Genomic DNA, 22,152 nt, shown 5'->3' with positions numbered 1-22,152 from the left:
TATCACATCTTCTTCTGTTGGATGAGAGACACAAAATCCAAATCAAATCCCTCTAATCTCAACATTAAAACATGAAAATGAAAGACTTAACTTACTGGATATTGTTCAATTTATATTCATATGTTTCATGAAATAATTCAGCTTGATGCCCATGAAACATTCAACAAGTTTGAACCTTTTTTTTTAACGGCCATGAAGCAGGTGACAAGGACACGGAAAAAGCCAAATTCACCAAATCTGAACAAAAAAGTGGAACAAGCAGGTATTCCCCTCCCAAACCCAATGATCCTTTTCACCCCGCCCTACCTCATTCTTAATTTTGTTTTTCTTCCTCTTTTGTTTCTGAGTTGGTGTTGTATCTTCTGTTATTTATAAATTAAAAAGTACAAAAAGTATTAAAAAAATAAGTGCAATGGACTCGTAAGTAAATAATTGTACGGAATATAATCAAGGAAATTGCAATAACATATTTTTTTCTTTAGTTTGAACCTTTTTGTTTTCACAAGTCGTTTTCCACCCGCTTAAAGTTAAGCTCAGCACACACGAGTTCTGTACTCAATTATTTGTCCACCAGAGGTTAAACAATAATCCATAAATTCAAAGAAAGTTAGTCAATAAGTATTCAAAAATAATCTTTTAATATCAGTGCACAAAGAACAAATGTACAAACAATAAACATCATAAACTTTACAAATTGATTGAAACATAAGGTAAGCATGTTAAAAAAATCAATTAACATGGTCATGTGTGTTAATATCTTAATTAGTTAAAGTGATCAGCATAAATAGGATTGTAAATAAATTATGAGCCTTTTTTCTCTGCCTCCAAACATTCTCGGCGAGCAGGTTGTCGTATTTTATTTCCCCAGTGGACTTCTACTTGGGCCATTTGCATCTGTGGATAAAAGAGGAATCAATCAGAAGTTTGAATATGATTTAAAACACAACAGAGCTACGGAAGCCCAGAGCCTCTTTCCAGCCTACCTGCAGGTGGCGGGATCGAAACGTTGCTGTCTGTGGTCACAGATGGAAGAGTTGAGTTGACAGCGATAAACCGGTCTCTGGAGAGGCGGCACAGGTCGAGGAAGACAGTCACAGCGCTCCACGTCTATCTCACAGTCGGGCATCCATGAACTGAGGGGAAAGTCTAAACAGGAGGTAATAATGGTGCATTTAAGTCACAAAGACAGTTCACATACAATAAATGACTTTTAACGTGAAGTTTAATTCTCTAGTTATAATATACTTGGACATTAGATCATAACATGGTTAGTGTTTTTATAAACTGCTCTGTGAAGCTCGGCTTTCTGTGCTAACTTTTGCAAAATACTGCTGATGCTAATACGTTTTACAGGGATTCGGTCTTAAAGCTGACTCATAATTTAAGCTCAGTTTCTTTAAATGTCTTTTTGGTAATTCATTAATTATTACAAAGCACCATCATATTTAATGTTCCTAATATGTTATGTACAGTATGTGTACGTATATTCTTTGTAAAGTAGCTAGGAGCTATGAGGAAGCAAAAAATGTTTCTCTCTGAAACGTAGCAAGTAAAAGTATAAAGTGTTATGAAACCGGCTATACTCAAGTAAAGTGCAGATACCTCAAATTGGTGCATTACTTGAGTAAGTTTACTTAGTTACATTCCACTACTGCAGTTGACACACACACACACACACACACACACACACACACACACACACCTGGTGTACTGGACGGGTAAGGTATGCATCTGTCAGTCGAACAATCCCAAATCAACCCAGTGGCACACAGTCTCCTGGAGTCCTCGGCCTCTGACAGCTGGCCCATCGGAGAGCAGCTGCCAACGAACCAGATGGATCAGAACAGAAAACAACAAACATTGTGCCAAATGAAGCTGACAAATAAGATTTCAGACGGATGTTTTTAGACTCACCCACTGCTCCTGTGAGGCTGAGCATTACGTCGTATTATGGCGGGCTCCATGCACCTGCACTCTGTGTGATTAGCTACTTTTATTAGCACTGGTTCTGGTACAAACTTAAATGGAATGACACTGAGGACCTGAAGCACAAAGAAACACACACAAAGACATTGGTGTGAGTGTGTTTGACTGCTGAAAACTAGTGCTGATCTTGAAATACTCAAAACCACAGCAAACAGTTAAAAAAGAGGTACATTTACCCACTTATCATCTGAGACACTCACAGTTTTATTCACATATACAGTAGTTGTGTTTTTGCAGGTGACGCCCTCTTGATTGCAGCAGCCACTGCACCTGTCATTGAAAAAACAATAATGATATAGCTGTATCAATAATAACTGATCTCTGAGATGAGAAGATCAATACCACTCTCATGATTGTGGTATAGGCTTAATATATTTTCTACAGCCACTAGCACAGTTATTTAGCTTTTGGATTTGTTAGATATATAGCTCGCTGTTTCACACTTTGTCTTTATGTTACGCTAAGCTAACCAGCTTCATATTGATTCTACAAACATAAAAGCTCATTTCTGCTCCCTTTATGTCCAAATAGAGATTTCAAACCACAAAACCGTCACTGCCCACATACCTCCATGCATCCTTCACCTGGGCATGGATGTTAAGCAATACAACCACTAGACTAGTACTTTAACAATATGGTTATAAAACATATTATAAGAGCTTAAGTAGTTTTGAACTGATATGTAAAATATTTGCTGAAAAACGCAAACTGCTTTTTCTCAATAAAGTCCCTCTGCAGGCTTGCAGAGGTCAAATATGGATGTTGTTTCAACATTTGTTTCCACTCCGAGGTCTGTTCACACATGTTGATATCACAGAGACGACTGCTGAGATGTCTTGTCTGTTTGAATGCCTTTGAGCTTAGTGAATAAAGTTAAAGTTGGTGTCATGTGAAACGAACCTGTGAACGGACACGCAAGGTGGCTTGAAGAACATTGATGGGTCGGTGCCGAGCTCCTTGGCCACGTCGACGCATGTTTCCCTCGGCATGCACTGAGTCCGCTGCCATTCTTCATCTATGGCTGAATGGGAGACACACAAAGTTCAGAACTATCTTATCACACAGACTCACAGGTCACACGTACCCTATGTTTTATGTATCCAACCTTTAAGTATCTCCAGGCTGTAGGATTCTGCAGCGTAGCGCGTAGAGCGGTGTGAGCCTCCTGACGGTGGAGATGAGAGGGTCTCTGGCTGCTGCAGTCGCAAGCGACACTTCCACAACTTCCAGTCAGGAAAGTCTGCGAGCCTCAGCAGCTCATCCAGGCTGGAGGCTGAGCGCACCTGCCTCTCCCACTCCTTCATTCCCTGCAGAGACCACAGCCAGTCATCATTTCATGTAAGCGTGTTAGCATTCTGATGTTAGCATTTAGTTTAAAACTCTGCTTTGCCTGAGTACAGCCTCACAGAGCTGCTAATGTGGCTGTGGACTGTCAAGCTATGTTCAGACTACCAGCCCCAATCAGTTTTTTGGCAAATTCAGATCATATCCAGACTGATTTGAGGAAGTCTGGACGGATTTCTAAAGGTTTGCCTTTGTCCGGACACTCTTCCCGCTCTTATTGGATTTCAAAGTGTCTTTGGTGTCACTAGTAGTGCGACACAACTACGATGTCAAGTCCACAGAGATGGAGGTTGAGGTGCCTCAGAGCGGCTGAGCAGAATCCCTGCTGCTTTTTAACCCAAGCAGTCGAGGCAGATGGCCGCCCACCATTGAGTCCGGTTGTGCTTGAGGATTTCTGCCTGTTAAAAGGCTTTTTTTCATGCCACTGTCGCCAAGTGGTGGCTCATGCGGGTAATGTTGGGTCTCTGGAAATAAATGAATTAGGGGGGATTGTTTAGACCGGCTTAATTTGGAAAGTGTCATGAGATGACTTTTGTTGTGAATTGGCTCTAAACAAAGATTGATTGATTGATTGATTGAGTCTATCAGAAAAAGAGACATTGTAACCACCTGACTAAAATAGTAAAGTGCAGACCAGGTTTATTGATTGACTGATTGATTGGAAGAGCAGAGTGGTATGGAAGACACCCAGAGGACAGTGGCTGGTCACGCAGGAATAAATACAATTATTTGTCGTTGTATTCTCACAAAACAAGTAAAATATAATGAAAAAAAAACAGAATTGGGCAAAAATGCAATGGATTTACAATATGTACATTTCTGATGTCACACCCATTAGTCAGTGTGATTATCAACAGCTGCAGCAGCAGATTTGTGTCACTGCTCTGGTCTGCCTTTCATACCTCTCTGTCTCTGAAACCCTGCTACGAAAGAGGGTGCATTTGTATGAAAGGATGACTGCAAACAGATTTAACAGATGATTAAAGTATAAACTATCCCTGGCATGTCTCCATAGAGAGGAGAGGAGCTGTGATTCAGGGGTGGGAGAAAATCATAAAACCACCTGTCGTTCTACCAGAAGTGCAAAGTTCCCATGATGACACAAATCAGAACAAAATGGAAGCAGAGTAGATAAGATGTGCGAGGATGATGCAAAATAATCACTCGCACTAATTCTAAAATGATATCCTGAAAGATTTTACTGTTTTGTTTGTGTTTTAAGTTGTCGACACAGAACAGCCAAGAGTGTGATTTATCTGAGAGCCGAGAAGAGAGAAGTTATAATCCACAACTTGCCAGGCTCATTTTTGAGGCAGTAAAGCCAAAGCCTGGTACAAGATGGTCTACAACCAGGGCGGAGGCACGTCAGAGGACAGTCAGTCATGGAATATTGCACTTGTCTGCTCAATGTTTGCTTTGATTTCCTCTGGACAACTGTAATGATCTGAGCCCTCTGATGTGTTCAGTATGTTGCAGAACAGAGGGTGGGGCAGTTTGGCTCGCTGACTGCTTCCACTTAAATCAGAGAAGCAACAAAAGAAAATAGGGAGGTTTCCCCTCCGCAATTTCTACCAGGGGATAGACCCGCTAATGAGAAACAGAGAGGGAAAGCAACAGAGGGAGAACAGAGAGAAAGTGAGGAGAAAGTTAAAGGATAAGCTAACCAAACATGAAATTTCATTCATGGGCTCGCAGTCAAACCGACGAAAAGTTGGCTAAAGTTTTGTAGTCCACAAAACATTTCTGGAGCTTCACAGCAAAAAAACGTTTCCCATGAACAACTGACTTGTTTTAAAACAGCTTAAATGGCTCCATACAGTTCATACGGTATAATCCAACAAGCCCTGGGATCCAAAATTGACTATAAAAAGACAATATTTACATCATTTTTAAAGCTGAAGTCTCCACTGTAACTGCTTAGCTAAAAGCATTTGAAGTGGATGCAGGAGCTCAACCACACATCGAGGGTGTACATTTTGTCTCCGGGCCATTTTATTTTATTTATCTTTTTCTTTTTCTTTTTTCAGTTGTTCTACTTCAGTTGTTTAGGAGGATGCTGCAACACTGTTTGGCAGTGAAGCTCCAGAAATGTTTTGTGGACTACTAAACTTTATCCAACTTTCCATCAGCTTGAGGGCTTAAATAATGGTGGTGAATGACATCTATAAAGAAAATCAACTGAAGTATAAGAGGAAAGAAGAAAAGAAGTTGATTGGGTGAATAATTCCTCTAATGCAGGTCTGATGGTGATGTGTATTTCCTCTTTGCGGCACGCAAGCGCAGACGTGATTTCTGTCAGCTTTGGTGGCAGTGGACAGAGCACGGTGAGCACATGTGAGCGTGCTGCGCTGGCAGCAACCAGACATGAGTTAAGGTTATGAGATGGTGAATGGAAAGAGTTAACAGAGGCTACAAAACACTGCAAAAACAAGTGAAAACTTGTTTATCTAAATAAAATTAAACTAAAAGAAAACATTAAATCACTTTTAGTACCAACGGCAATAAAATCTGTCATACATCAGCTACAAAAAGCAACTGCAAGAAGTTTCTTACGCCGCTACTTTGATAAATCAAACACACTTGAAGTGTCACGCCACACTTACCCTGTTGCCTACCTCCATGTGCATGCTGTGGCCCACGTTTATCCAGCTCAGCTCCACCACCAGAGTCACCAAGCAGGAGATTCTGCACAGAGTCCGTTTTATCTTCATCATCATCCTCTCGGCTCCGCTCGCTCTCTCTGAGAAGCACTCAGCAGTGTGGACTTGTCTCCTTGGACTGCTGACAGAAAGCACTGAGAGCTGGCTGCCTCTCTCACTCACTTTCCCAGACCAGCTGAGACCCTCAGACCACACACACACACACTCAGTCCTCTCAGCGCAGGTTATGTGCAACACAGACTCTTGATCTTACAGCTGCACAGTAGAGAGAGAGAGAGAGTGTGTGTGTGTGTGTGTGTGTGTGTGTGTGTGAGCTCGTTGTAACCTGTCACAGCAACCCAGACGCCCACGAGCCAAATGGAGGAGGCTGAAGAGGCTTTAAAACACGCACCTATTACTGCAGAGGCTTTGATGCAGAACCAGAGGTGTCCAGTTAAATAAAGAGGCTACTAGAAGTTAGAAGCTGGAAATTACCTCAGAAGAAACAGAACTCCACACTCGGTTTTGTCCAAATGGATCCTGGAGCCTGTGAGATTTTTCAGGGGGTCTGAACAGATTCCTCTATGTTCAAGCTCTTCTTTATTTTATCACCTCCTGGCAGACTGCTGATGTCTGCCTTTACTTAACTGCTAATTTCAGTGGCTACAATATCTGTGTGTCAGTCCTCAGCTCTCCAGATCCTACTGTGGTTACTCCGTGTAAAAAGGCCCTGAGGTGCACGAGTAGCCACACAATCCCTTCCTCTAATTCAGAAAAAATCTCTGTCAAGCTGTCTGTCTTGCTGTCTGCCCTTGTGTCTCTCCCACCGCTGCTGCTCAGAGCTCGCCTTTTTATTTGCCTGTGTGTTCCCGTCTTCCCTTTCTAATGTCTTGTTTGTCAAGTGGTCAAATCCCCGGCCTGTTAAATCCCCTATCAGTGTCTTTTCCTCAGGAACTGCCAAACCGCACACAGCCGAGGAGCAGTAACATGTGTTTTAAATGTGATCCAGACCTCCGTAACGTGTGAGGGGAAATAAGAAGCCGGCACCACCCCTGTCCCACCGACACCCCACCCACTTCACCCAGGCCCACTTCACTCATTCTACCAGGAACATACATAATGGAGGAAACGCAACAACAATATTCATAAGTGTATGCAAATGAGGAGCAGCAGCTTTGCTTATGATAATGATAAAACATTCAAAAAAATGTTTTACAATATTTGAATGTGGTCTGTAAAGGTTCCTGGTTATTCAGGTCATGTGCTGTAGCAGCTGGAAAACCTTTTTTGTTTCACAGCAGCCGGATAAATTAGTTAAATTAGGTTTCGTTAACAATTCTGAGGCAAAATATTAAAACCTTCATGCTTCAACTTAAAGCAACACTATGTGGAAACACATTTCGCCTGTCATTTTGCAATGATTTGGTGCAACACCACTGTCGTAAATACGAATCCCAGGTCTGTAAGAATTTCATTTTCTTTGTGTCATAACAATGTTATGTCTTGAGAACTTGTGTGTTAAAGCAAACGTGTCAACGCTGTGATCCTACCCTCTCACTGAAGTTACATAGTACAGAAACAAGTGATGGGGGGCAGAGTGGCTGAGACAGAGACACCATTCACTCTGTTACAAGACACCATGTTTATGTACCATTAACATGATTTTGAAGCTGTTGTTTTAAGGTAAAAAGTCACATAATGTTGCTTTAATGGGGCAAAATGTAGGAATTTTTTTGCTGAAAACAAAAATTATCCAAAATTATCAACACAAAGTGAGGAAATGCCAGACGTATTGAAGCATATGTATCAAACACACTCCACTCACTGGTGGTTTGTTTGTGAAGTCCAACTTAGCCACGCTGATTTGCATTTCAATTACTAGTTTTACTGCGCCAAGTTAAGCCGAGCCGCGTCTGGGATTGATGAAACCTGAGAGAAAGACGTTTTTAGTTTAGTTTATCTCCAGTGTCCCCGTTTGTCCTTTCAGATATCTGCTGTATTTTACCGTTTCATCGTGTCTGCTTTCTGGTGTTTCAGAAGTCCTGTTAAGTTGCTGCTGGTGAAAACCCAACATTTCCCGATTGTGCTTCTTTCTTTTCAATAACTAAATAACGGACTTACTGTGAAGGCATTTCAGGTAATGAAGCGTGTGTGCCACCAAAATGATTGGTGCTTCATTAGTGAATTTCTTTTGACAGTGCTGCGGGGGAGGAAGAGTGTTTGCGGCTGCTTCTCTGAAGACTGCACAAGCCGAACACCTCATGAGTTTCATGATAGCTCTGCTACAATGGTATTTTTCCTAACAGCAAAAGGAAAATGAAACAAAGCTTAAATTCAAGTGTTTGGAGCAGTCAGAACATTTTAACTAAACAAATCTTTATTTCAAGGAAGAGGGGGTAAACTACAACACTGCAAACAATGGAGCGGGGTATCTACTCCCACATGAAGCACTTGGACGTGTTACAACCTTCTATAGCAGCAAGTAAGGCAAACATTTTCACCAGGGAAGAAAGTGCGGTGTTCAGAAGGAGTCTCTGATCTTGGACCTCCAGCTAACAGCTCTTTCAAAGCCATTTCTGCAAGACTGGTAGTCGCTGATAGCCTGTTTGATCTCCTCCTCTGTGGTCATTACAAATGGACCTGAAGGGCAGACACAACACTCATTACAAGTTCAGTGACCTCTGAAACACATGAAGCAGCTCTTCTGTTTAGTAACTTAATGGCAACATGAAGGGAATAACAAATGACGCACGTGTTGTACAACAGGCTCTCTGATAGGTTCTCCAGCGATGAGCACAAAATGGGAAGCTTCAGCGCCCTGAGGAGGAAATAAGATGTCATCTTTCATCTGTAATTGTATGAATTAGTGGTTCCCAAACGAGGGAAGTCATCAAACAAGCACATCACTAAAATCCTCAATTAGGCTAACGGACTAACGGACCACTGATCTTGATATGGAGGACTTACTGTAAGTGTCTCACCTTGTTTTGAACTTTGACACAGTCTCCATCTCCAAACACCACAGTGTGATGGGGCTCCACCTTCTGCTGCTCCTGATCTGGACCTTGAAAACAAGAGAAGGTCACAGTTTTGTCCTTAAGCAATGCTTGAACTTTTGACTTATTCAGTTTCAGCTGAAATCTGCAAACTTCACTTCATGGTGAACGCGAATTTGACTCAACCACTGACTCACTGACTGACTGAAGCCAAGGCGGAGAGTCTTAAACCTCCACTCTGTCTAGTGGCCAGCAGGGGGCGGCTCCAACAGTTTAAAAAGGAAGTTCAATTGTACATGAGCTTGTGTGAAAATGACCCTGCTTCTCACATGATTTCACAGTTTCCTGATGAGTTCATGGTCTCCACGGCTAGCTTCAAGCCTTCCCCAATAAAGTCTGATGTTCATTTAGTAAATTATGCTCCATCCTCTTGTCCAAATATGGTCACTTCTGGCTCCTAAGAGCCAAGATTACAACAGCCACACTTGAGGCTTCAAAACAGTGGTCCACCAACCATTCGGTGCTGTCACAGTGGGTTTACACTTGGACTCAACCCAACATTCACGTACTGGAGTACTTGCTCTTTGACAGGACTACAATAGCATTCAGTGTGACAATGTGGGCCCATAGAGTGATCGCACCAGAGACTTCTGCCGACCAAGCCGGTTAACTTCCAATTTAGCTTGAATAGAGATAAAATGATTTAATCTCGTGCCTCTTCTAGACTTTTCAAATTTTGTTAGACGAAATTACTCAAATTAGATGTAAGCTCAGAGAACAAAAAAGTAATCAAATTTTTGAGCCCTTTATTATCATTTGTGATGACAAACTATGGCTGCATTTGAAACAAATGTCAGATAGAAGTGTCTTGACTAGTGGTCTCAGACTTTTGGACCCCACGTGTTCTGCCTCATAAGTACGGCACATTATTACCGTTACTTCTAATCCAAGGACAGTGAAATGAAGAGAAAATGAAACATTTGACTTGGACAGTTCTTCTTATTCATTTCTGACAAAATGGTTCAGTTATGTTAGGAAACAAACCACAGAACAAACATGTTATTTGAAATGACTGATTATGGTTTGAGGTTTTGGAGCTGTTTTTGATGTATTTGTGAAAACAAATGGGACTCTGTGACTTCTGGGAGTGGGAGCTTCTCATTTGGGGAAACCAAAAACAAAGACATTGATGGCCTAAAGTCAATTATGGTCAATTAGTGCAACAGGGAAGAAAATGAGATGAAACCTGCTCAGACGTTTGTATTACTATGTACATTTCCCCCCAAAACTAGATTATTTGCTGCTTATGACGTGCATCAATGACAATAATGACGCTTGTACAACAGGTCTATGTAGCTTAACAAACCCACTGAGAATTAAACAGAAATTTGGCTAGGCACCTGCGTGTTTCAGGCTTGACCTGGTTTAGCACTTTGTTTGCACGCTGCAACACTTAAAGTACTGACATTAAACGCTGAGAAACCCAGACAACATCCACTTGTGGTCGATGCATTCATCAAAGCCAGCTGGTCCTGATTTGGCCAGATGACATGCAGAGTCGGAGACTTCAGATTCAAATAACTTTTTTCTTTGCAGCCATGTTCATCCTTCTCGTCTCATCAAAACATCTGCCAGCAATAGCCACCAGTCTGAGAGATCCCGCAGTGTATCGACGGATAGTTATAAAATCATAATGACATTTTATGAAAGAATAATAGGAGGGGAATTCTGACGGAAAACAACAGGTTTGAACAAACTAAGAAAGCCTCTGAAAATGAGTCCACTGTCTGGAAGGGTTTGTTCACATGCAAGGGGAAATCCCTGATCACATACCCGGGCAAATAAGCAGGAAATGCAGTATTCCAGCTGTCAGACGGACACGCTGATACGTACAACATGTGGGTCAGGTGATTTATATAAGGCCAAAATCTCAGATGGTCGTAATTTATATACAGTAGCACAACAATTTTTCCAGTGATGTTGGGTAAACTTCAGATTGGACTGGAGTGGTCAGAAGTCTGAGGAGATCAGCGTCAATATGAATCCACCAAGTGGAACACATGGGCCTTTGAATGTAGAAGGGGGAGTCACGATTGGACTGGGATCACGCACATATTTGTAATGTAGACATGGCAGCAGGAGGAGCAGCGAGGGAAGTGAGGGAGTGATTGAGTACACTTAAAACAGTGCATATATACAACTGAAAGGTGTTAGTATCACCCTGATTACTAGGGATCACACATTATTGCATTAATATATAGTACAATCCTCAATTTAATACTGATGCCTTTGTATGACCTACATAATCAAACCAGACCATCATGTGGGTCGAAAACTATTTTTTATGGAGTAGTGCTGAGGATGAATTGTGGAGTCTCACGGCCCCAGGAGAGAAGCTGCTCTGTCGTCTGGTGGTATGGCAACAAATCACCTGTCTTACATTGTAACAGATTACGTTAGCCCTGATTCTGAGCTATAATGTACTGTTGGCTTATCAATGATGATAACTTTAGCTTCAGATAGACAAAATCACAGCTAGAGAGCAAATGAATTGGTTACCTGTGTGTAACCACTATGGTTGTATGCCTCAACGCATCAGTCAAGTTACTTTTCCAGAGCTGTGGTGCTGAATAATGGCCAGAACATTTTTTGCTGAACACTATGATGTCACACGTGACATTTATCCCCTGACCTTTTGGATTATTTCCGTAAAGCTGCTTTAACCTGAATGGCGACAGGTAATGTTCTGTATGTCTTCATAAGGGAATAAAGTAACTCTTGGTTCGAAAGATGGTAAGTTCAAATAGAGACGGTGTACAGTGGCCTTTCTGTTTAGAGAGCATTCATTAGACTCACCGACATGAACGGATCCTGATAGTGTGTAGATGAATGCAGTCCATCCTGTCAAACACAGAAATATTAACTATGAGTGTATGTGTAAAAAATAAGTTGATTAAATATTTTGAAAGCATTTTTCTGTTCTTATAAACCTGCATATGAAATGCTGTCCACTTACAGGCAGCAGAAAGAAGCTGTGAACACAACACTGAAAGATCGTCACCTTTGGCGACCTGAGTCCAATGTTGAGCCCAATTTGTACTTTTGCATTACGTGAAATTTTATATTTTAAGTAGTTTTAAGTAGTTTCCCCTGTTTCTTGAGTTGTAAAGCTCTCTTTCTCTCCACGTCACTCTTAAAATACTGAGCTGTTCTTGACATTTTATCCACTTTTCTCTTACTCCTCCGCAGTTAAAGAGTACAGGCTCTGATATAACAGCTCATGTCAAGCTTGTGTATACTGACCTAGATCCAAAACACGGTACTCTTACTATCGTCTGATGAAATATGAAGTAGAGAAGAGCAATTAAGTTATAAATTGAGCATTGCTGAGTTTTATTTATCATTAAATTGAACTTCTTATTTGGAGGGTGGACAGATAGAAGGTTATCATGTTTTTAATCATTTCTGCAGCTTTTGACCAAAAAACACAAAGGGCTCAAAAAATAACAAAGCAGGGTAAGCTGCTTTTCTTTTCCATTATAAGTCCCCAGTGTCGTCTCAGGGAGAGGACACTTGAGAGTACATTAATATTTCCTACAACAGGAAGGCCAAACCAAACAATACAGTATCTGCTTTTGTGTAAGCAGCCTTACAAACCACTTATGAGCATTTACAAAGACACTGTGGGGTAATTATGAATGTTTCTCTCCTACCTGAGGGGACGGGCTGAACATGAAGTGCTCCTGCCTGCAGTGTGAAGTCGAGGTACAAGGTTGGTGTCCTCGTAAAGACCTTAGACTGAAAGAGAAAAAGGACAGTAAGGAAATATGCTGACTTCCTCTGACACAGCCGCAAGCTTTAAATATTTCAATATTTAACACTTGTGGCTTTGTGTGTGTGTGTGTGTGTGTGTGTGTATGTGTGTGTGTGTGTGTGTCCAAGAAAATATTTAATTCGTATAAAACGGAAAACACATTCATGCAAACTCTGACACAATGGCGCCAGTGACTGTCATGGTCACTTTTTATGACTTCAGAACCATCTGCACGTCTGTTCCCTGTGAACTGTGAGTGAAATCTGCTCTGTTTTGTTGCACATAATCTTGTTATCTGGCTCGACACCGCTAAAAGTCACTTGGTTTTTCAAAGATTCAATGTCAGAATCTGTTATTGGAGGTCCGTGGCTTACGCTTCTTTCACTACACAGCGGTTTCTTTGTGCATTTTTCTTTTCTTTTTTTTTTACTGTGAGTGAGACATTTCACCGGAGAGAATCAGTAATGGATGCGAATGAGCTTAAAGAAACTTCAGCATTGAGGATTTTCAAATAGGGAACGGGGTGCGCATACGAAAGGAAATACCTCACTGCGGATATACAAACCGTTGACATGTTTTGACACCACTCTCACTAATAAAGCCTCTTCTAATCCAGAATATGTCTGATAAAAAGTTGCACATGGCACTGGCGAACGGGCTGAGGAGGAAATAAGGAGAAACCGCACTAAATGGGTGAAATCATGGCTTCTGCACCTCAAGGCTCAGGGGGCTTTCCCTTTCCTTTTCTGTTTCTTTTTTCATGCACTTATCCACTTACCTGAACAGCCAATCAGAGTGACTGAACCCTGGGCCCTAACATTTGCGCAACAGTAATAGTAAACTATCTGCACACATACAGTTAGAGCCTAGCTGGTGAACAAAGCGGAGCATTAACAAAATGATAAAATAAACAGATGAAATAAACAGATGGAAAAACATTGTTACTGCGGGTTTACATTATGACACGATCGTGGAGAAAACTGATACTGACTGCTGACTTTTGCCACTGGGAGCTGCCTAAATTTGTAATTTGTTTATCCTTTACTGAGGGGATTTAAGGGAAGTCTGTTTCAAAAGCGACTTTTTAGAATTTTGTTTCATTGGAAACATTCAATACTTTAAATACTTTCTTAATTTGAGGGACTGTTCAGTATTTATTATCAGATGTAGGTTGTGACTTGGTTTTATCTCAAGTTTACATCATTTAACGTCCTCTGCAGTCTGGAGTGTTGTCTTACTGTAGGGAACAACAACATTTAAAGAATTATGGCTCAATGACCTGTTTTAAACCAAGAGTTTTTAATGCCAGACCACAACTTGCTTAGTCTCATGCCCTGCAGTAACCTCTTCCTTTGTACACACACACACACACACATACACACACACACACACACACACACACACACACACACACACAGACACACACACATCTGCACTCTAAGTCATCCCTCGCAGGCCAGGGCAATCTGCTTCTCATTTGCTGTTTCCTCTTTTCAAACAGACTCTCCTTACACTCACACTGGTCAAATAGTGAGGTTAACAGGCATTCTCAGACACACACACACACACACACACACTCACTCACACACACACGTGCGTGCGTGCAAATGCATGTTTATGTCATTGTTTGTCAGTTTTTCCTGTTTGCCTTGAGCATCCAGTGAATGAGCAATCACCATGAGATCAAGAGCTACCAGGAAAGTAAACATCATGTTTCAAAGTGCTCCTCTGACTGCGGCTTCATTTAATGATGCTGCAGTGACATCACAAGCTTGTAGGAGCTGAATTCACACACACACACACACACACACATACACACCTTTACTCCTAAAGCCTCTCCAGATATCACAGATACAGTGACTCCTCCCTCGCTGGGTTTGGGGATCTCGGAGCCTTTGAGCTCCTGGTACGCTGGTTCCACCATCTTGTCTCGTCTGGGCAGGTTCACCCACAGCTGTAAGCCCACCACCGGCTCCTCCGACACGGGCATCTCAGCATGGACCACCCCCTTTCCTGCTGTCATCCACTAGTGGACAAGGAGACACGAATTACACACATAAGCATAAATGCTGAGTGTGTTCACAGATGACACTATCTGTATTTGCATTGTTATATGTTGAAGCCATAACATTGTGTTTGTTATTGTATTAATTTAGCAGAGATGAGGGGTTTTCATTAGCCATGTATGTGTCGTGGCGCTAGGAACGGCATGCCGATCAGTGGACTGGTCCACAACTTTGGTCCAGACAGAAATAACTCAACAACGTTTTGAGGATAAAATTTTGTAGACATAAACTGGTGACATCTTGACATCTACAAGGATGGTCACACAGTTTGGTCATCCATACTGTAGTTAGTCAAGTAATTTATCCTAATAACTGGGGACAAGCGGGTACACCAACATCTGTATCTGTTCAAACAACAAAATTATCTGTATTCAAAATTGGAATGGGCTTAAACCAGAAGTGGGTGGTGCTTAAATAGGAAGTAGGTATGACTAACCAGACCCCACTTCTTACCAGGGCTGGGATAATATGCAAAAAGTATCTCCTGATTCAATATGTATTGTGATTCTACAAGTATTGCAATTAAATATAATGATTTATTGCAGATTTTACTTGCTTTTCTAACACTATACTGTGGGAAAAAGTTTCATTTTACACTTCTGAAGACTGTATATCAAGAGCCATATTTAAAAAAATGCACATCGCATGACGATTAGTCTTTCTGAGTTTTATTTGGCAGCATCGTTGCTATACTGCATATAAAAGTGGTAAATCAAATCATTTTTGAAGTGTGCTACATTTAGCTGTTCATGCTCACGAAGCCAGTGCTATAAGAATAACAAATAAAATGTAAAATATAAATGTACAGTCTATAGGGATGAATAGGCATGTCAGCATGGATGTTATGATATAATAAGCTCTAAAAACAGGCAGCTGGTTTCAGGTAGTGATTCAAAACACTGGATGAAAGTCAAACAGCTTCTTCTTCTCCTTTAGGCCAGCTGTGATTTTCCACTCACGTTAAAGCTTTGCTTTAAGGCAGCTGGTCACTGATCATTTATCTGTGACTATTCATCGTAATGTTTGGTTTCTTTTATTGCAGTGTGCTGGGTATTAACTGTCACGGGTCTATTGGGTAATGCAGAACAAAAAACTATAACTAGACACCCAAAGAACAGAGGCAATACCTAATAAAGATGTATGTTAGTGTATGATTTAAAAAAAAAATAAATGTATATACAGTATATAGATGTGGAAATAAGTCAAACATTAATTGAGTGAATTCTCAAACAATTTCTCTGCTGGTGTTCTGTCTTCCCCACTTCCTTTAATGAAACCCTGCTTTTATCTGAGACTGTTTGAGCCTTCCCTGAAGGACCCACATGACGTCTACAGAAGGTGCACGTGGTGTGTTGGAGCAAATTCAGCTGAACTGACTGAACCTCTGCTGCGGATTGAAGCTGAGTCAGCAGGCCGTGTGTGTGTGTGTGTGTGTGTGTGATATACTTTACTACTTTAAAAACACAGGAAACAACCCTCAGGGCATGATATCCAATTAGTGTGAGTGAACAACATTTTAATGCATATGAAATGAGTTTGTGGGGATTTGTTTGCTTAAGTCTGATTCTGCTCTTTTATTTACGTTAATAACAAGTGGGCTGAATGCTTCTGATTAATGTTAATGACTGCTACTTTACTATTAGAGGAATACAATGACACACGGGACAACAATGATGCAATGTTAGATAATGTGTGTCTCTTCCACATTTGACTTTGTCCCTCGCTCTCTGATGGGTTAATATTATGGATTTCTCAGGGGTGGAACATCGTTGGAAACATTTGGGATAATAAGTACACAGCTCATCAAAATATATAACAAAGCTCTGGTTGTTTTTAGACATTTAAATGAGGAAACGTTACATATCATACCTTTAAACAAATAAGATATGATAAGTGAGTTTTAGAGGTGAAGGTAGGCAGGTTTTCAGGCTAGTTGTTTCCCCCTGTTTCCAGTCTTTGTGCTAAGCTAACTGTCTGGAGCTTACTGCACATGAGAGTAATATCAATCTTTTTAATCTAACTCTTGGCTTGAAGTAACTCTTAAAAGTTCTTAAACATAACTCATAAGATGAACACCACATGAAATAATTTAGTACTTGCAGATCTCCAGGTTTCAGTCGTCCTGAATGACCACAGAAGTCTTCATGGGCCGTGATCCCCTCTAAGACATATGTTACCTGTTTGAGCAAAGATACACATGCAGTCAGCTATTTCAAAATTGTATGCAATTACCTCAGATGACAGATGAAATGGGTTTCTTTAACTCATGCCATGAGCTTTCAAAAGCACGTGTGCGCTCGTTTCACCGCCCCAGTTGTCAAACTGGACAGGAAGAGAAGTGCTGATTGTGAGGTCATCGGTTCAAAGGTGAACATCTGTCTAAGGGAGGAAAGCTGGGGCCCCTGCAGTGAGCTGCCTGTGATCTGTCTCCACAGCTGTGTGATCTCAAAAGTCATACGAGTGCGGGCAAACACACCTGCTGAAAGGCATGCTGGGAGTGTAGCCTAGTCCTGTCCACCCACACTGGGAGATTTAAAGTTGCATCTGCCAAATAAAACACACTTGGAGGATCATCTGGCAATCTAAGGACAATATCTGGGTTGCTTATTTTTTTTTTTTTTAAAGACACAAATCCAACCTGCCGCATTACCTCCGTTAATCAAACCACACTATAGAATTAAACCATAATTTAAAACGCACAATAGGCTTGTGGAGAGTTTAATGTACAGCATTAAGATGAATGAAAAAGCCAAAAACAAGCATAGTTCACAGTGGGAGCCAACCATTACATTTTCCATTCACAAGCTGAAGAGTTATTCAATCAGGCAATACCTCCCTTTATTCAGACACACAGAATAAAACAGTGAAGTCCAGGCAAAGCTCCCGGCCGGCTGTACATTTCTAAAGATGCAATTAAATGAAAAACTGAGTAAGTAGTACACACACACACACACACACACACACACACACACACCATTTACTATATGAATGACTGCAGCAACTACTCTTCACTTCTACTTTCCAAACCCTGCTCAAATGTATTTGTCCATTACTAAAAGCATCACTGATTGATTTGGCCACATCAGGGAAGGGAACAAGCTGTAAAAGGAACACTGACTTATTGTTGCCTCATGAAGTCGTGACGGCTTTTAGAAAACAGTCATCCGTTAACACTTTGAGCAAACACATTAGCTTTCATCTGGAGTTGTGCTTCTGTCCATCTGGCAAATGTAAGTCCAATACTCACTCTCCTCTCAGTTCTGTTATTGCTCTCTACCCAGGGATGATCAAATCAAATCAGTTTTATTCATATAAGCCAAAATTACAATCATGATGCCTCAGTGTGTTAATGATTAATCATTGATCATCAATCTATTAATCACTGTTTTTAGAGAATTTAAATGATTAAAAATGTATTTACAGACAATCAAAATGCGGCACAAATACATCAAAGAATATATTTTTATACTAATGAGAATAACTTATCAAAATACAAAATACTGGTATGAGGAAATGTTTTTAATTGAAATACAAGTGATTTGTCTTTTTAAAAATACAAATAAACATTCAATACAAACTGATATTATTCATTTTCAGCCATTGAGTAGTCTCAGTATTGGTTGGATTTCGTTGGGTCAACGGTTCATTAGCATCATTATTTTGTGTTCTTTAGTTTATCATCTAAGTAACTTGGTGTTTACTTTACTATTTACATACTGTTATTTTAACTCCTGATGTAGCCTACTCTGATTTTGCATCAAACACAGATCATGTCAGTGGTTTTCTAATGGATAAATGTCCAACATATTTCAAATATTATTAATGATTACCCAATACTCGATTGTTACAGCTGTTTAAGAAATCTCTTAAAATTTGCATCTCTACTACCAATCCTGAGAGAAATGTCTGGTATGCCTGGCAGCTAAAAGCTGCACTATGTTCACCAGGTAGTCGCTAACTTTGTCTGTCTGCTGTTTGGTGTTTGGAAGCCGAAAGAGCCTAAAACGCTGAGTAAACCTGAGGGAAACTGCAGATTTATAAACTTTCTCTGTAGGTTTGTCACTGCGAGCAACATCTTTCACATTACACACAGACATTCATTGTTCATATAAAAAGTGAATTAGTGCAGCTTTAAAGTAGGCTAAAGGTGTTTTAATAAACCAGCCAGCTTTAAAACATTATACATATTGAAAGGGGGGTAATGACCGACAAGAGATGGAAAATTCCTATCACACAGAAGCCCCCAAAACAAAGTCTTAATTAACAATTAACAATTTATTTTCAACACTAAAGTCTGTCAAGAACTAAAGACAGCAAATTATGACAACATACAGGGAAGGAGAAGTGGAAAATAAAGACAGAAGGGAAGCTGTGGGTTATGAACGAATAGAGAAAGTTATAAATATGTTATAAAATCATGTCATGGAAAAGGGGCAATACGAGAAATCCTTCGTTATATATTGTAAGTAAGGATTCAAAAACAGACTTTCATCAGAAGAGCAGAGAGTTTTGTTTCACAGGGGGAGAATATGTAGAGTTTAATCTTTTATAAAAGGCTGCTGCAGTAATTATCATATTTCTTGGCCATACATGTGTTTGAACTCTCACTTTTTAATAATCTACCCAACATGTCAGTACGTCAGGAACAACGGTCAAGGAAAACTCTCTTCAGTGGAGACATGATGCAATCATTTCAAATTCCTCCAAGAACAAACAACCACAAGACCAAAGATCGGAACAATTCCTCTCTTTCAAAATAGGGGATTTTTAAAAAGAGAAATTTTGTGAGTTATGTCATATTTCATCATCATATCTTAAGTCTAAAGCTTTCTGGGCTGAGGTTGACCCAAGGCAAACTTAATAGCTCCAGCACGTATAATATCTGTGATAAAAGTGACTTTCTGCATGATTTTTGAAGAATATAAACCTGAAGGCAAAGCGGCAGCACAGCTTCCTGTCCGCACACTGTCGTGCTGTCTCCATCTAGTGGTCAGAGTAGGAGCTTCACCCCCTCAGTAACACCTCTTGGTCCTGTGCTTGTGTACTCATGCTGCTTTATTAGATCTTTGGTTAGAGGAGCTGTACTGTTCAAATTGTAATGCACCTGTGCTACGAAACTTAGATTCTTCTTTGCCCTGAGCTGAGTTTTGAATTTTAAAATGTGGTTGTTGCTTTGTGATAAAACTTTTTCACCCATTAATTGATGAAGATGAAAGATTGTATCCTACATAATATGTTCTGCAAATGTATTTTAGTTCTGATTTGGTCTATTTAGTGTCATAAAATAAAAAGCCCATAGCCTCAAGGCCACCAAGGGAGAAAAATACAAGTATTTTGTAAAAAGTATTTTTAAAAACTCGTGATGATAACGTGGTTTATATGCTCAGTACAACAAGTATCAGTGGACTTTCAGGACAGCAGAAACAATCTCAGACAGCTAATGAAGGCAAAAAAACAGCCCAAATTTCTTGGTGTAGTGAATAAAGTATGGTTTCCAGGTGAAAGAGGAATGTTTTATAAAACGTCAAAAGGTTTGTGTTCCTCCCGTTTAATTCAGCAACTGATTTAACAGCCACTTTAATGTGTTTAATAGGCTACAGGCTCAAATGTTTATGTTTCTCCAGCTCATATGAAGATTTGCTGCCTCCATAAAGAGTTTGGAGTTCTTAAAATCTGAGTCAGCACTTACCGTCTCAAATCCTCTGTGAGGATGGTCGGGGAAACCTGCCGGCTTGCTCACTCGGAACTCATCCAACATCAGGAAAGGATCCAAGTTTCTCAGCTGGAAATAAAATATGTACAGTTGAGTTTTCATGAAAAGGTGTTGACAGTTGTATTATATCAACATGTTGAGGAACTCACCTCCTTTCTACCGATGCTCCTGCGGACACGAGCACCGACTCCCTCTGACTGCTCCACACTCAGTACTGTCCTCTCCACTCTCCTCACATTCATCGTGCTGGGAGATATTGATATATCAAACACCAAGAAGTGACAATGATGTGTAGCGGAGGCAGGATATTTTACAGTTTAATGATAAACCTTATCATCTAAAATGACATCAGTGCACTGAAACTGTAAAGTTCACAACTATAAATGATAAACTTTTTCTACAATCTCTGTCTGAAAATAGAAGTTTTCATATTGGCACACATCAGACAACATATACACCGATATATCTGTGATCATGAACAGTCATGTTAAATATATTTATTCAGCTATTTTTCCCAACATGCAATGGGTGAAGGCTGGGAAACACATAACCTTAAAAACTTTAACCCTAAATCTTATAATATGGATTGCAGTACATTCAAAAGGTTATTGTTGCTGGTGTTTTGCTTGCTGGGTTATGAAAGTGTCTTGTAATAATCAGACAGAAGGAGATAAACAGGAAGAACCTGTCTGAGGAAAATGACTAAACAAAATACTGCAAAGTAATATGACACGACAATGTCACGCAATCGCAGGGTTTTCCCGGATTCAGGACACTAAGGAGGAGGGTTGCCTGGTTGCTTCTCTGACGGCTGTGAGCGGATCAGCTGAGCGGTCAGCTGAGCGGATCAGCTGCTCATCAGCTGATCTCAGCGGGATGGACTCACAACTCTCGCGAAAAATCATTGCAGGGAAACTTTGCACGAAATGTATCACAGTTGCATCATCTGTGCGCAGGAATCCGTCATTGTACTTGCTTAGTAAAACAAGCGCGCCTTGATGATGCAGCTCTGACCTCAGATCTGTTGACAGGCCTCTGCTCCTTCATCATGGTGTTGTTAAACAGCTGCCGAGTCCCTGTTGACAACTCTGCCTGTTTATTGGCTTCGCAGCTTCCAATATCTTCATTGTGCATAATGCAAGTGGGGCCTGTTATTTAGCTTGCTTTACGTGGAGGAACAGAGCTTACGTCAATGTTAAACCTACATTGTAAAATACACCCACCTACCTGGAAGTGTTAGACAACAAGTCCCGATACTGTTCTGACTGTTTTTACTTGTTTTATGACGATATTTGATTGACTGGCAGTTTATTGTTGTGTCCTCCGGCGTCGTCACCTCCTCAGGTAGAGTTACAATCCGGAAGTCAGGCAGGGGGCGTGGCTAAAAGGACAGCTGGAAATGATTCAGCACAATATACAAATACAGTAGTTCTTACCAGGACCAGACTGGACGATCAGTGATCTGACCGTGACCTCAGATTAACTCCACCACCTGCACAGGCCTGGAGCAACCAACTGAATCATACAGCACGGATTCATTCATTCATTTCAGATAGCTTCACAGTATGAGACAGTCATCATCAGACCCTTGATT

General features: G+C 40.6%; 2 protein-coding genes across 5 annotated transcripts; both read right to left on the bottom strand.

The window, feature by feature from the left end:
* Positions 1-631: 631 nt before the first annotated feature.
* Positions 632-6,288, bottom strand: vegfd (vascular endothelial growth factor D). 2 transcript variants are annotated; one of them, XM_084349958.1, is made up of 8 exons: positions 5,934-6,288; positions 3,092-3,293; positions 2,887-3,007; positions 2,187-2,256; positions 1,915-2,042; positions 1,703-1,818; positions 984-1,146; positions 632-894 (listed from the first exon to the last, which is right to left on the bottom strand). In XM_084349958.1, the coding sequence occupies exons 1-8, from the start codon at positions 6,045-6,047 to the stop codon at positions 876-878; spliced, it is 933 nt and encodes a 310-aa protein (XP_084206084.1). In that variant the 5' UTR covers positions 6,048-6,288; the 3' UTR covers positions 632-875. The 2 variants fall into 2 exon arrangements, with proteins under 2 accessions (XP_084206084.1, XP_084206085.1); XM_084349959.1 differs by having other exon boundaries at positions 5,946-6,288.
* A 2,041-nt stretch (positions 6,289-8,329) lies between these two features.
* Positions 8,330-21,920, bottom strand: pir (pirin). 3 transcript variants are annotated; one of them, XM_084350477.1, is made up of 10 exons: positions 21,782-21,919; positions 20,708-20,804; positions 20,535-20,627; positions 16,942-17,022; positions 14,599-14,805; positions 12,679-12,763; positions 11,822-11,866; positions 8,951-9,033; positions 8,722-8,787; positions 8,330-8,610 (listed from the first exon to the last, which is right to left on the bottom strand). In XM_084350477.1, the coding sequence occupies exons 2-10, from the start codon at positions 20,798-20,800 to the stop codon at positions 8,491-8,493; spliced, it is 873 nt and encodes a 290-aa protein (XP_084206603.1). In that variant the 5' UTR covers positions 20,801-20,804; positions 21,782-21,919; the 3' UTR covers positions 8,330-8,490. The 3 variants fall into 3 exon arrangements, with proteins under 3 accessions (XP_084206603.1, XP_084206602.1, XP_084206604.1); XM_084350476.1 differs by having other exon boundaries at positions 21,786-21,919; XM_084350478.1 differs by lacking the exon at positions 11,822-11,866 and having other exon boundaries at positions 21,786-21,920.
* Positions 21,921-22,152: the final 232 nt, after the last annotated feature.

Source organism: Pagrus pagrus, assembly GCF_965226575.1.
Source record: "Pagrus pagrus genome assembly, chromosome: 1".
Taxonomy (NCBI): domain Eukaryota; kingdom Metazoa; phylum Chordata; class Actinopteri; order Spariformes; family Sparidae; genus Pagrus; species Pagrus pagrus.
The sequence above is the reverse complement of the archived record's forward strand: the minus strand, read 5'-3'. Positions and strand labels throughout refer to the sequence as shown.